We start from the raw sequence: 12,753 nt of genomic DNA on the forward strand, positions 1-12,753 counted from the left end.
CATTGTGATTAATTGTATTGTAAGCTGCATCGTTAAAGATAACATTCACACTGTGTGTGACTAGGCAAATCTACAACGATTTGTAGCCATGCGGAGAAAAACCTAAACGTCACATCGTGATAGGCTATCTGTCTAGGCATGGTAGACATCCTTCTAGAGACGTCACGTGTCTGTTCTTTAATAACAATAACAACAACAACAACAACAACAACAACAACAATAATAATAATAGCAGCTTAATAATAGCCTGTTATAATAATAATAATAATTATTATTATTATTATTATGCTATTAATGATACTAATAATAACAACAACAATAATAATAATAATAATAATAATAGCTTAACAATAGCCTGTTATTATTATTATCATGTAATAATAATAACAATACTACTACTACTAATAATAGCTAAACAGTTTTAAACTCAGAGTTAAATTTACTACAACTGATTTTGCTGTGTAATAATAATAGCCTAATAATAATGACATTGATCATGATCATGAGGAGAAGACCTGTGCTTGGTTGTCCAAGTAAAAAGCCTAATAATAAACAAAACTCACACCGTGGGAGTCCAGTCAAAGCTGTGAGCCAATCAGAACTGGCCTCTGGCCACCTGCAGGAAGTCTGCCGTCCCGTTATCTCCTCCTCCTCCACATGCAGCACAGATATGAGGCAACGGCCCCAAACCGTTTGTTATACTCACCACTAGACCCTGCCTGATGAATGCCACTCCGATGGGTAGCCTGCCTAACTGCACGCACACAAACACACTCACACTAACCTTGTCTGCTGGTATAGTTTCACGTATTTTGCGGATAGAATAAAGGCAGCTCGAGGACGTCTACTGTGGAAGTTATAGCCAAAGGTGTCCTAGAATGCTCTACCAGCACTTTTTGGCGTTTTTTGGCAAAGGGTTCTTCGCTGGACTCTTGAAATAGGCTATATTATATATACTGTCTGTGGACAAACCAGCCTTTTAAACAAACATCAGCCTATATAGAAAGAGAGGAGAGAGGGAGTTACAGCCAACGGGTGGCATTGGATTGGAAAGTTGTCTCATCTTCTGTATAAAGATCAGAAGACCATGCAGTTCCATCACCACGGCGGCTCAGCGGCGTCCCCAACGACCATGAGCGTTCCTTTTTACGCACCGACTCCCCTCCAGCCGAGCCACCGCGACCCGACCCCGTTCTATATCGACGACATCCTCGGCAGGAACGGGACGACGACTCCTTCTCCTTCTCCCACCTCCTCCTCGTCCTCCTCCTCATCCTCGTCCTCCATCTCTTCAACACATCATCATCACCAGGTGGTCCCTAGCGCCACGCCGACCCTGCTGCCGTCTCCCAACTCGTCGTTCACGAGTCTGATCGCGCCCTCTCCGTACCGCACGCACATCTACGAACCCACGCCCATCCACCCGACCCTGTCGCACCACCACCATCACCACCACCAAGCCGCGGCGGCCGCGGCCTTGACGGCCAGCTACGCCTCCACGGGAGCCTTCGCGACCTCCATCTACCCGTTCCATCACCACCGCTCCATGGGGGAGTACGCGCACGCCCTGCTCCGGCACGACCCTCTCGGTAAGTTATGGCACAAGAATCCTAGTGCGTGTGTGTAACTGTTGACTGGACTCCGATGGAGCTATGTGCTAACCAGTGGTGGAAAAAATACTCACATGTTTATGTTTTACTTATAAGTAAAAGTATCAATACTGCAATGTAGAAATACTCTGTTACAATTAAAAGTCTGGAATTCAAAATGTACTTGATAAAAGTAGGCTACAAAAGTATTGGTATCAAAAACGTATACCAAAAGTGGAAATTATACTAATTTTGCAGAATGTCCCATTTCACAATATTCCAAATATAGAATGTATAAAACAATATTTTGCAAATAGCAGTAAGCTCACAATGCTGGTATCGCGACGCATTGTGAGCTTGTAGATCGGCTATACAAATGAAACTTTTTGTACCTCACTTTGTAAATGAACAGTCCAAGCGTAAACGTCTTAATGCGTTGTCCATGCGCATTCTTCAACGAAGACGTGGTGTTTAGGCTACTCTACATAACATGTCATAATAAAAGCCTAATCAATAATCAACCTGCAGAATGTTCAAATAATGATGAAGTCGTGAAGCATGTTGACAACATTATTCGACTGATGGCCTTGTGGCGACCTCATGTTCGCTGGAATTAGTGGGATGGCTCTATATACTATAATACTCTGACAGATCTTCAGGGGAAATACTTTCATATCATATACAGTATACAGTATCGTTATCTGCTTTCGCCATATTTGCAGAATGAGTGACTCTCACTCTCAGCCTCCTACTGCTTGGTCACATGCGGAAGAAAAGCCCTGTGTGTGTGTGTGTGTGTGTGTGTGTGTGTGTGTGTGTGTGTGTGTGTGTGTGTGTGTGTGTGTGTGTGTGTGTGTGTGTGTGTGTGTGTGTGTTCGTGCTGCTGCTTCATCATGCATGTCTGAGCTCTGTTGCTAGTGCTACATCATGTTTGCACAATGCGAACTTTACAATGCTTACCGAGGAAAAATAAAAATAAAAAACGATTACAGTGATTTTTCACCACATGCTTATAACCCCTTAATTATCTGTTAATATAACTTACTGAATTAATTTTGCATGTGTGCATAATTGTTATTATAGCATGCTTTTTATTGGCATAGAAACTCCTTAGCCACTTTTTCTTTTTTTTCTTTTTTTTTTACCAAAAAGTATAGTCTCGACTAGTGAGGTCCTCCTAAGCCTATACTTCAATTTGTACGGGTGGTTGATCATGCCTTTATTGTGACAGACACATACTTGTGTTCCAACAACACCAGACTTGTCCATTCAGTCTGCATGGGGGTGACCGCGGCAGCCTTGACTCGTCTTCCTGCGTCCCATTGTTCTGGAACATCTGAGGACCAGCTCAGCCAGTGACTAAAACACACTGGGCTCTAAATCACTTGTTATTTCACCGCTGCATTGTCGTTCTGTGCGCGCGCATGTGTGTATGTGTGTGTGTGTGTGTGTGTGTGTGTGTGTGTGTGTGTGTGTGTGTGTGTGTGTGTGTGTGTGTGTGTGTGTGTGTGTGTGTGTGTGTGTGTGCGTGCGTGCGTGCGTGCATGTGTCTACCGAACCGTCTCTCTCTCTCTCCTCCCCCACTGTTCTCTGTTCTGCTGCACAGGCAGCAGTTCGCGCTGGTAATCAGAAGACTCGCCCCAAAACACACGCGCCCCCATCACCCCCGGCGGTTCTTGTATTTGTGTATTTGTTTGACTGAGGATAAGGTTAGAAATAAGGCATAGATAATCATTCCCTTGGCGTAGTCGTGGTTATGCTTGCGCGTGGTCAATGGATGAAATGGTTAGTAGAGGGTTATGCTTTTTTCAAAAGAATCTGCACGTATACGGGCCACTTGGGCCACTTTTGGGCGTTGGGCCACTCGGGCCTTGGCCCAGTCAATGGAGCTCTTGCCCAGTCTATAGCTGCTGAAAGACAACTCGTGCATATCAATGGTCCATTGTGTGATCCGTTACTGTATCTGTAGGCATAGCCTACTGTCAGATGAAGCAGTCCAAAAGAGAATGGATAATGGTCCTGGATTCATGAATTAAATTACAGAGTTGATGTGACTTGGGACTAGCTGTTGAGTCTGTCAGTGTGTGTGTGTGTGTGTGTGTGTGTGTGTGTGTGTGTGTGTGTGTGTGTGTGTGTGTGTGTGTGTGTGTGTGTGTGTGTGTGTGTGTGTGTGTGTGTGTGTGTGTGTGTGTGTGTGTGTGTGTGCTCACATGCTACAAGTCAGAAGTTGACACAGAATCAGTAGATTATCAACACAGTATTAGTAAAGGCTGAGAGAGTGTGTTGTTAATGTTGCTATATGGTCGTTTGAATTGTAGTTTATATTTGGGAATCAAGGGTGACATTGCAACACCTGTCAATCTCAAAGACAACTGACTTAATATTTTGATAAAATTAAAGGCAATAATAAGAATTAATGAATTAATAATAAAAAAATATATACGGCATATAGGCCTACTGAAGTTACGTTTAGAAATACCAGGTGGCGACTGTTCCGAGGTCGCCGGATTTGCCCCGGGGGCGACTGTGTTTTGGGGCGAGCGTTTTGGTATTCGCAGTGCTGAAACAAGTCAGTCGACCCTTTTTCCGTTCATACAGGAAGCTGTGAGCCTCTCGATAGGAGTAAATCTGGTTTCAGAAGCTGTTAAATGTTTTCCTGGCCAACCCGGGCCAACCCGGGCCACCCCCGGCCAGCCGCTTCCTCGGGAGGCCGCTGCACGTTGCTGATTATTTTATCGACATCCTCAATACAGACATATTCAGGAAACACTCGGCCTCTGATAGCCCGGGATCCGTTCTTGCACATAGTGTTGCACTTCCTCTGGCTGACTGGTGCATGGGCAGCCAGCGAGGATGTGATGTGACTGACTTTCTTTTATTAAAAATAAACCAAAGACACACACAGACAGTGAACAAACGGGCACATCAAGACATATGGCTAATGGCCCCCCAGATAGAGCCATGCGTAGGCTATTCCATGCAAGTTATGTTTTATATGTTTGTTTAGGCTTTTTAATAGGCCCCTTTATATAGGCCTAATAGGGATAGTTTCCTTTTAATTTAGGGCGGTCTAGAATAATATAACGTTAAGGTCAATCAAATTCGGATCTTCCAAAAAAAATGATGATGAATGATGATCAGAACATCTGCAGGAACTGAACTGTAGGCTATAGGTTCATTTAGACGTTTACTTTCGGGAGGGGAATTTAACATTTCTCTAAATCACAGCTAGCCTAAAGCTTAATATTTTATATTCCATCGCATGAGGGTAGGTATCACTTGCCGAAAATAATCTCTTTTTGACAAGTGACACTATCGAGTAGATGCTTGTAACAAGCATACTGAAGAGAAAATAAATCAGTATACCCGTAACTTGCTTATAACAAGTTACGGTATAGCCTATTTTATTTATTTTTCATTTTAAATGACTTTTATTCTATCATTGACTCACCCCATTAAACATTGAATTCATGGAGTTTTTTGTTTTTTTTTTCGCATTCCTATGCAATATTCCAATATTTGATTAATTGAAGTTTATCCAGACTGATTCCAGACTGATTCGCCTTTTTTCTCATCTCGCAAAGTGAGAAAAAAAGACGCCAAACGTAGCAATCAGTAAATAAGGCCAAGAGCAATTCTCTATTTAAAACATTAGCTTATAACCTGGACAGTAGTCCTCCCAGTGATGACACTAAAATATATACTTTTGCCTGGCCTCATATTTATTTCAACAAATTACAACTCTCCATGAATTCAATGCTTCATGGGTTGAATAATTGATTGATAGGGGGGGTCATTTAGGGGGACCTTTAAACCGCTTGTGGTGGGGAAGAGGGAACGACTTGTGTTTAAGTGAAGGCCACCATCATCGGCTATAATCAGGCCACAGACCAGCAGGAAGCACATGAGCGGATATTTGCCCATAGTTTTCACTCTGTCACGACCTTCCTTAAAAGCATCGCATGCACGCAGCACGCCAAGGCTGTCACACTCATTATTATTGTTTGCTTTAGAGCCATTAACAGGAAAGGAAACGGGCAAAGAAGGAGAAAACATTCTTGATTTGTTTTGGCTTTGCTATACACAAAGCCTTATCCATCAGCCAGGCAGATTCATGTTATTCATTTGTAATAAAGAATATAGGCCTATGAGCAAACCATGGCAGTAATCTGATTTGGTTGTCTCTCTTTATGTTGATAATTAAACAAATTAAACAAACTATTGTCATCACGCATAGCATAGGAGTGAAGGAAGGGTGTTAATGTGTAACGATTGTCTAATAGACTAGATGTTGATAGTCATACATTTAATATTTTTTTCTTTCATTTTAACTAAAGGAAAACCACTCCTGTGGACTCCATTCATCCAGCGGCCTCTGCATAAAAGAAAAGGTGGTCAGGTTCGTTTCTCCAACGACCAGACTATTGAGCTGGAGAAGAAGTTCGAGACCCAGAAGTACCTTTCACCGCCCGAGAGAAAACGGCTGGCCAAGATGTTACAACTGAGCGAGAGACAGGTGAGCTTTTAAAATCTTATTTCAGTTCATTTGGGAAAATGATGTATAGGCCTATGTATGGTATGGCATTTTGAGGAAAAGGCTTTCTTTAAAAACAAAACTGTGTCTCAAATCCAGTGGTGTAAAGTAATGTACTCAAGTACATACTTCTCAGAAGAAAATAGTGTACCTTTACTCCACTATTTATATAACAATTTTAGTTACTATGTATGTACTATGTATTACTTTGTAGATTGTTATTATTATTACCACACTTAATCAACACATTAACCACTTCAAGCCCTATATATTTCGGCCATTTGAAAATAGCAGATCTACAAGCTCACAATGCTTTGCCATGCAACGCATCGTGAGCTTGTAGATCTGCTATTTTCAAAAGATTTTTGAACCTTTGTGGAAAATTTGTGAAATGGGACATTCTGCACAATGAGTACTTTTACTTAAAATCACGAAGGCCTTTTGGGTGCACGTCCCTTGTTATTATTGTTAGGCTATTGTTGCGAACGCGTTCTATTCAGAACATGCTTAACGCTTGTGGAGTCTGAGACAAAAACGATTACATGCTAACACATTCGTTTCTGTTTTGTCCTGTAGGTTAAAACGTGGTTCCAAAATCGAAGAGCCAAGTGGCGAAGACTAAAACAGGTGAGACTGGAAAAGGTTGGAACACAAAAGGGACCAAATACCCACATACATAGGCTACTGTCTCAGATAAAAATGTACCTAATGTAACGATTGTTACTACGTATTTTGGGATTCACCTGCTAACCAATGAAAACGCCAATATTTACTTGCTATAAAAGCCGTGCGTATTGTGCGCAATCGCTGCATGATTTGGGAGCTGTCCTCCTCATCGGTGCTGAACTGACAACATCGGCATCGCTGAACTAAGAAATAAAACAAAACAAAACAAAACAAAACAAAAAACCGGAAAGCATCTGTGTCATTTTAGATTTCGTTGGCTATTCAAAGGTAGCAGATATATAAGCTCATATCTTGTAGATCTGCTATTTTTGAAAAATCGTGAAAATGTGTGCGAATCTTATTTTAATATTATATTTCAAGTCTGGTTCCAGACGAATCTGCCATTGTGATAAATACGTGTTAACTGTTAATAATGTGTTAAATACGTCCTATATGGAGGAAATGTATGTGAAACTTGTGGAAAAGTGGAAATATTTGACAAAATAGCCAACGAGTTTTCTGCCAGAACCTTCAAATGGATATATTATTTTATATTTATATTTTTAAAGCAAACATTTGTAATTCAAATCTTTGCTTCTGGGCAGGGGGGGGGGGGTCCCTGGGACAAAATATTTTGAGATAGGGGTCCGCGGCCAAATACATTTTTTTTTTTTTTTTTTAAACATTGATATATATTCTATGTTATGTCTTGACCAGGAGAATCCCGGTAAGAAGGAGGAGGTGGAGGACGACGGAGGCTCCGCCGGCAGGAGTAAAGGCGAGGAGGCCTCAGACCTGCAGGGTCCGGATCAGAGGCACCAGGGCTCGGTCTCTGACGTGTCCCACTGCCGCTCTCTGCACTCCTCCTCCCCGTTGTCCCACAGAGACATGGACTCGGACATCTCACACGAGGACACGGACAGAGAGCTGGACATTGAGGAGGACGACGAGTTTCAGCTCAATCCACAGTTTTGAGATGACATTTATTTCATGGCTTTTATGTCCGTCGTTTGGAGATGAAATCCTCGGTGATCATTTAGAGCAGTGGTTCTCAACCTTCTCAGGCCTCGACCCCCCAAAATGATCATCATTTTTGAACTGGGGAGTCGGGACCCCCCCCCCCCCCCACCCTGACAGGCTTATGGGAGTTGAGGTATTACATTTTGTTTGACTTGGTTCCATAAATATTATGAAAATAGCTGATCTACACGCTTGTAGATCGGCTATTTTCAAAATGTTTGCCTCTTTCTTATGTTATTTGACAACTTGGCCAATGTTTGACCAGTTTTTTAATTTGTTGATTTTACTTTTGATGCAGTAATGGTCTTTTTTTCTTTTCTTTCCTTCTCTTTTTTTTAAAGGTCTTAAAAGTCCTTAAACTGTCACTTTACTGTCATCTGGGGACCCCCCAAAAAAAATCATGTGGGGACCCCGCTGGGGGTCCCGACCCACAGGTTGAGAACCACTGATTTAGAGAGCGTACACAAATAGACAATTGGCGCATATGGGAGTTAATTGATCATTAAGGGTTTTAGCCTACTGTGTAGGTCTCCCCCCGAAATAACCAAAATAACCCACTGAATGCCTTTGAAAACTGACAGCGTCAAAATTACAATTGTAATTTTGGACAATTTAAGAGGTAGGCTATAGGCTAATATGTCTGCAGCCTACATCATCCGTCTTTGGGAGGAGGAGGAGGACAATACATTTTAAAACACTGAATTTTTTGTTGTTGTTGTTTGTTTGTTTGTTATTCATTCACTGTAAACTGAATACAGCATGAGTCAATGTCCAGCTATGTTTTCTAGTAGGCCTAGTTAAAGAACCGCTTTAACTAGTCGCTAGTCTCAAAACACTTTGTATTTCGTATTTTGTACATATATAGTCTGTATTTTGTGTCTGTTGTTAATGTGTATTTTCCTGTCGACACGCACTGTAAATTAGTGTAGATTAGTCCGTCCAGCACTAGGTCTTACTGTATATCGTTTTGGATGTTTTATGCCATTGAAAATAAATATATCATTTAATTGATTTAGCATCGAGTGATATCGGATAAGGTAGCCTATTTACTGCAACATAAATGTGTTGATTTAGGTTGCCTCTAAGGTTGTAGCTTGTACTGTATTTATGCATTTGCATATGTTTGTGAAATAAAACTGTGGTGACATGAGAGAACAACAGTGAATTAAATACAACAATATTAAAAAGGAAAAACATTATTTGTTGGGGTTATTTGAAATGTTTTACAAGTAGCCTAGTGGTGGAAAGTATACTCAAGCAGGCCTACTGTAGCCATACAGTAGTACGGCCCATATTATCTTTACTTTACTTGAATATTTCCAATTTCTGATAGAAGGCTACTTTTACTTGATACTTCTACTCCACAAACGTATGTGTTTTTACTCCACTTATTTTTTTTGTTGGAAAACCTCAGTTATTAGTCAGTTAGGCTACGTTGTATTTAGATTATTAATAGAAAACATTAGCCAATTAACAGGGCTGGATTAAGCCAGGCCTGCCAGATGTAATTAATTACCATGTTAATTACCCCGCACCAACTGCATGCGACGTATTCTGGTTCTAGACGTGTTGCGACACTGACGCACCTGTTTATTGTGTGCCCCATAATTAGGCTACGCCCTATATGCTCACTGGCGGAAATGCATGTGAAACTCGTGGAAAAGTGGAAATAATTGACAAAATGCGAGTTTTCTACCAGAACCAGTTCAAATGGATATGAAACTAGATGGCAATAGCTGACCCCAAGTCGCAGCAATTCATTATTGGGTGAGTACATATATTTATAGGCCCACATGCAGCGCTACAACGTTTAATGCCGCCATCGATGACTCGTGCACCGTCAGTCCGTCGCAGGTGTAGCCTCGGCCTATACGTGTTGCTGTGTATGGAATACATGAAATCTGTGGTGTAAGGTCAGGGTACTAAAGTATAATTTGGGCCCTGCATGACCGTGTAAGTAACTAAGTACACTTACTCAGGTAGCCTTACTGTAGCCTACTTCAGTACAATTTTGAGGTATTTTTTACTTTACTGGGTATTTCCAATTTTCAGTAGGCCTACTTTTAGGCTACTTCTACTCCACTACAATTATTAGAAAACTTTAGTTACTTAATTGTTACTTTGTAGATTTTGATAACTATTACAAAACATATGCTACGGTACTGGCTACATTAACTCAGCCCTATACATTTCGGCCATTTGAAAATAGCCAATCTACAAGCTCACAATGCCAGGCATTGTGAGCTTGTAGATATTTTATACATTTAAAAAAAAATATTCTGTCTGTTGAGATCTGTTGAGATAGCAGATTGTCTGCTATCTCAACAGACACACTGTAGGCTGCTATTGTTTCCATGAGTATGGCATTTCCTGCACGGTGAATCAGAGCTTGTGAAGGAAAAGGTTTAGGGCATGGAAAGAGTAAAATGGGCCCTGAACTTGAATACAGGAGATTTGATGTAGGGAAAAATAAGGGAACCTATACTATAGACCCCTGGGGTACTCCAGTCAACATCACCCAAGCCCTTCCTTTCAAGTCGAAATGTCATTGATTAAAACAGTTATCAGAGATAGTATATATTTTTGCTTTGATTCAAAGATTCAAAGACATTAGATTCAAAGACATTAGAACTAGGGCTTGATGTCCTGGCTGGTTCTAAATGTGGCATCTGGGGACCCCCAAGGGGTCCTTGAAGGAGTTCCAGAGGGTCCCCAGCTAAATAAATCAAATAATCGACCCTTCCATCTGTACACTCTCTGAGTTAATTAAAGGGGCATGACTCATGAGGCCCTATAAAGGCTGATTTTGTAGTTTGTTTTCCACTTCAAGATAAAAACTACAGCAGGGTCAAAACATGGCAGGCTGCATAACACTGACCCAAGGCTATAATAAAAGGAGGTATAGGGTCAGTCAGACGCCATTGACACGCATGGGACACGCATGGGAGGCAAAAGTAGATCCAAAAGTTCTGTGAAATACATTGGAGTCAATGCTGTGAACAAACACTATTTCTGAGATTTGGTGGTCAATGATGGACTTTCTCGCGATACTTTGGCAAGTTCAGAAACATAATATTTTAGATAGGCCTATACTATATATATATTTTTAACAAAAAAATAACACAGCAGAAAACAATGTGTGATATGTCTTCTTTCATTTTCCTGGACTGAGTATCATACTATAATTCTAGTAAGGGCGTAGTGAAGGGCGTAGTGGTGAGTAGGTGAAGCTACCCGGTTCTCCTCAGTGGCTGGAGCAATTGCTCTGATTTTGCACACAGCCATTGACCATTACCATCTGAACTTAACTGTGAAGCCCGTTTTTCAATTTCACCAAATCTCAGCTTCTTATTTGCGTTTTTGTGTCAAACACTGTCGCCATGGTTACGGGGCTGCCCAGCTATGGGACGAACTGCCTCCTGGGTTGCCAGATCATGTGCGCATATCCCCCCACGGATGCGTTGACCAGGTATGGTCTAGTTTTTATAAAGGGCTCAATCGTTCAGAAATAGTGTTTGTTCATAAGCTGGTCCACCTGTCCCTCATTGACAGCAATGTAATCTCACGGCTGCAGTTTGCCTCCCAGTGTCGACGAATCTGCCGTCTGGAATTGCTGGATATAGCTAAAATGATATTTTTAATTACCTTGCACTGGCCTTATAGTACACAGTGACGTAAGCAACACAGCTGCAGCTAATCAAATATAATAATAATAATATAATGGGTGTGTTAGATTTTAGGTGTGTCAGTACTGTCTATCATGATTGCACAGTGGCATGCCCATGGCCCTGGACACGCCTATGCAAATCTAACACGCTCATTATTCATTTGATTAGCTGCAGCTGTATAATCTGCTGTAGTTTTTAACCTGAACAGGAAAACCAACTACAAAATCAGCCTAGGGTTTCATGTCCCTTTAAACCTGAGGATTTTACAGTGTGCTGGTCATAGAAGGACATGTATCAAATACATCATACTGTGAGCCACTTGCCCAAGTTGGCACTGACAGGGATTTCCCATCCAATGCTGGCCATGCAAGTACAGATTAGCACACAGTTTGGCTCTTGTCAATGGCTGCTCTATCAGCACATTCAACTTCAAATAGCTTATCATTTAGCTCACAGGCAAACACAGCGAGGGGAGTTTTTCAGTAAGTAGATTAGGTTAATGATTGCAGGGACCATCAGATCATCAGAGACACAGCAGAGTGAATGATAGATATAAGTGATCGATATCTTTACAGTGCTTATTGTTCACGACGAGAGTATGGTTGAAGGTGTCATTTCCTTTAACAAATGCATCATTAGGGTGACGCAAGTAATGATTTGTCATTTAAATTTTGTATTATACTTTATTATAATTGTATACTGTTACTGTAGTGTAGATCATTGTTCTCAAATGAAAAAGAATTTCAACGACATCCATAACTCTCACGAGTTACAGACCTGTAAGGGCCCATTTGGACTCAAGAAACCCTGAGTGTCCCAGGACAGTGAGGACACCACTGGTATATACTATAGATGGTTTAATGTCATAATAGCGCTAGACTGAACTGCAAAACGTGCCGACGAAAAACATAAATACAGTGCTAATGTTTATTTATTTGCACAAGCATTGGTTTACTTGTGTTTCACAGCAATTTCACAGCGAAGAACAGTGTCATCCAAGTGGAGTCATGACGGTCACGGCGGTCAGTGGCTCGGGTTCAGTGGCTTTACACATACAAGCTCATTCCTAAACCAACAGCATGTGCATTGATCTCGCTCTCTGTATTGTGTAATGGTTCACAAATTGTTCAGGGAAAAATCAACATTTGGGAGAAATAGCACACACGGTCGGTGGGTGAAATGTAAACAGATAGCCCACTGGTTCCAAAGTGCCTGTCTGTTCCACTCAGTTCAAACATGTAAGGCTATTACTCTATCGTTGCCTCGGCCAATTTTT

The 12,753-nt window shown here is 41.3% G+C and overlaps 1 protein-coding gene across 1 annotated transcript; it reads left to right on the forward strand.

Annotated features, from left to right (window-relative positions):
* Positions 1–754: 754 nt before the first annotated feature.
* hhex (hematopoietically expressed homeobox) lies at positions 755–7,888 on the forward strand. The gene is made up of 4 exons (XM_084078806.1): positions 755–1,589; positions 5,927–6,105; positions 6,700–6,750; positions 7,507–7,888. The coding sequence occupies exons 1-4, from the start codon at positions 1,088–1,090 to the stop codon at positions 7,762–7,764; spliced, it is 990 nt and encodes a 329-aa protein (XP_083934932.1). The 5' UTR covers positions 755–1,087; the 3' UTR covers positions 7,765–7,888.
* Positions 7,889–12,753: the final 4,865 nt, after the last annotated feature.

Source organism: Gymnoscopelus microlampas (assembly GCF_963454915.1).
Source record: "Gymnoscopelus microlampas genome assembly, chromosome: 14".
In the NCBI taxonomy this organism is placed as follows: Eukaryota; Metazoa; Chordata; class Actinopteri; order Myctophiformes; family Myctophidae; genus Gymnoscopelus; species Gymnoscopelus microlampas.

Coding starts and splice junctions, on each gene's coding strand:
- hhex (XM_084078806.1), top strand. CDS start 1,088: ATGCAGTTCCATCACCACGGCGGCTCAGCGGCGTCCCCAACGACCATG. Junction 6,106..6,699: donor TACAACTGAGCGAGAGACAG/GTGAGCTTTTAA, acceptor TTTGTCCTGTAG/GTTAAAACGTGGTTCCAAAA. Junction 6,751..7,506: donor AGTGGCGAAGACTAAAACAG/GTGAGACTGGAA, acceptor TGTCTTGACCAG/GAGAATCCCGGTAAGAAGGA.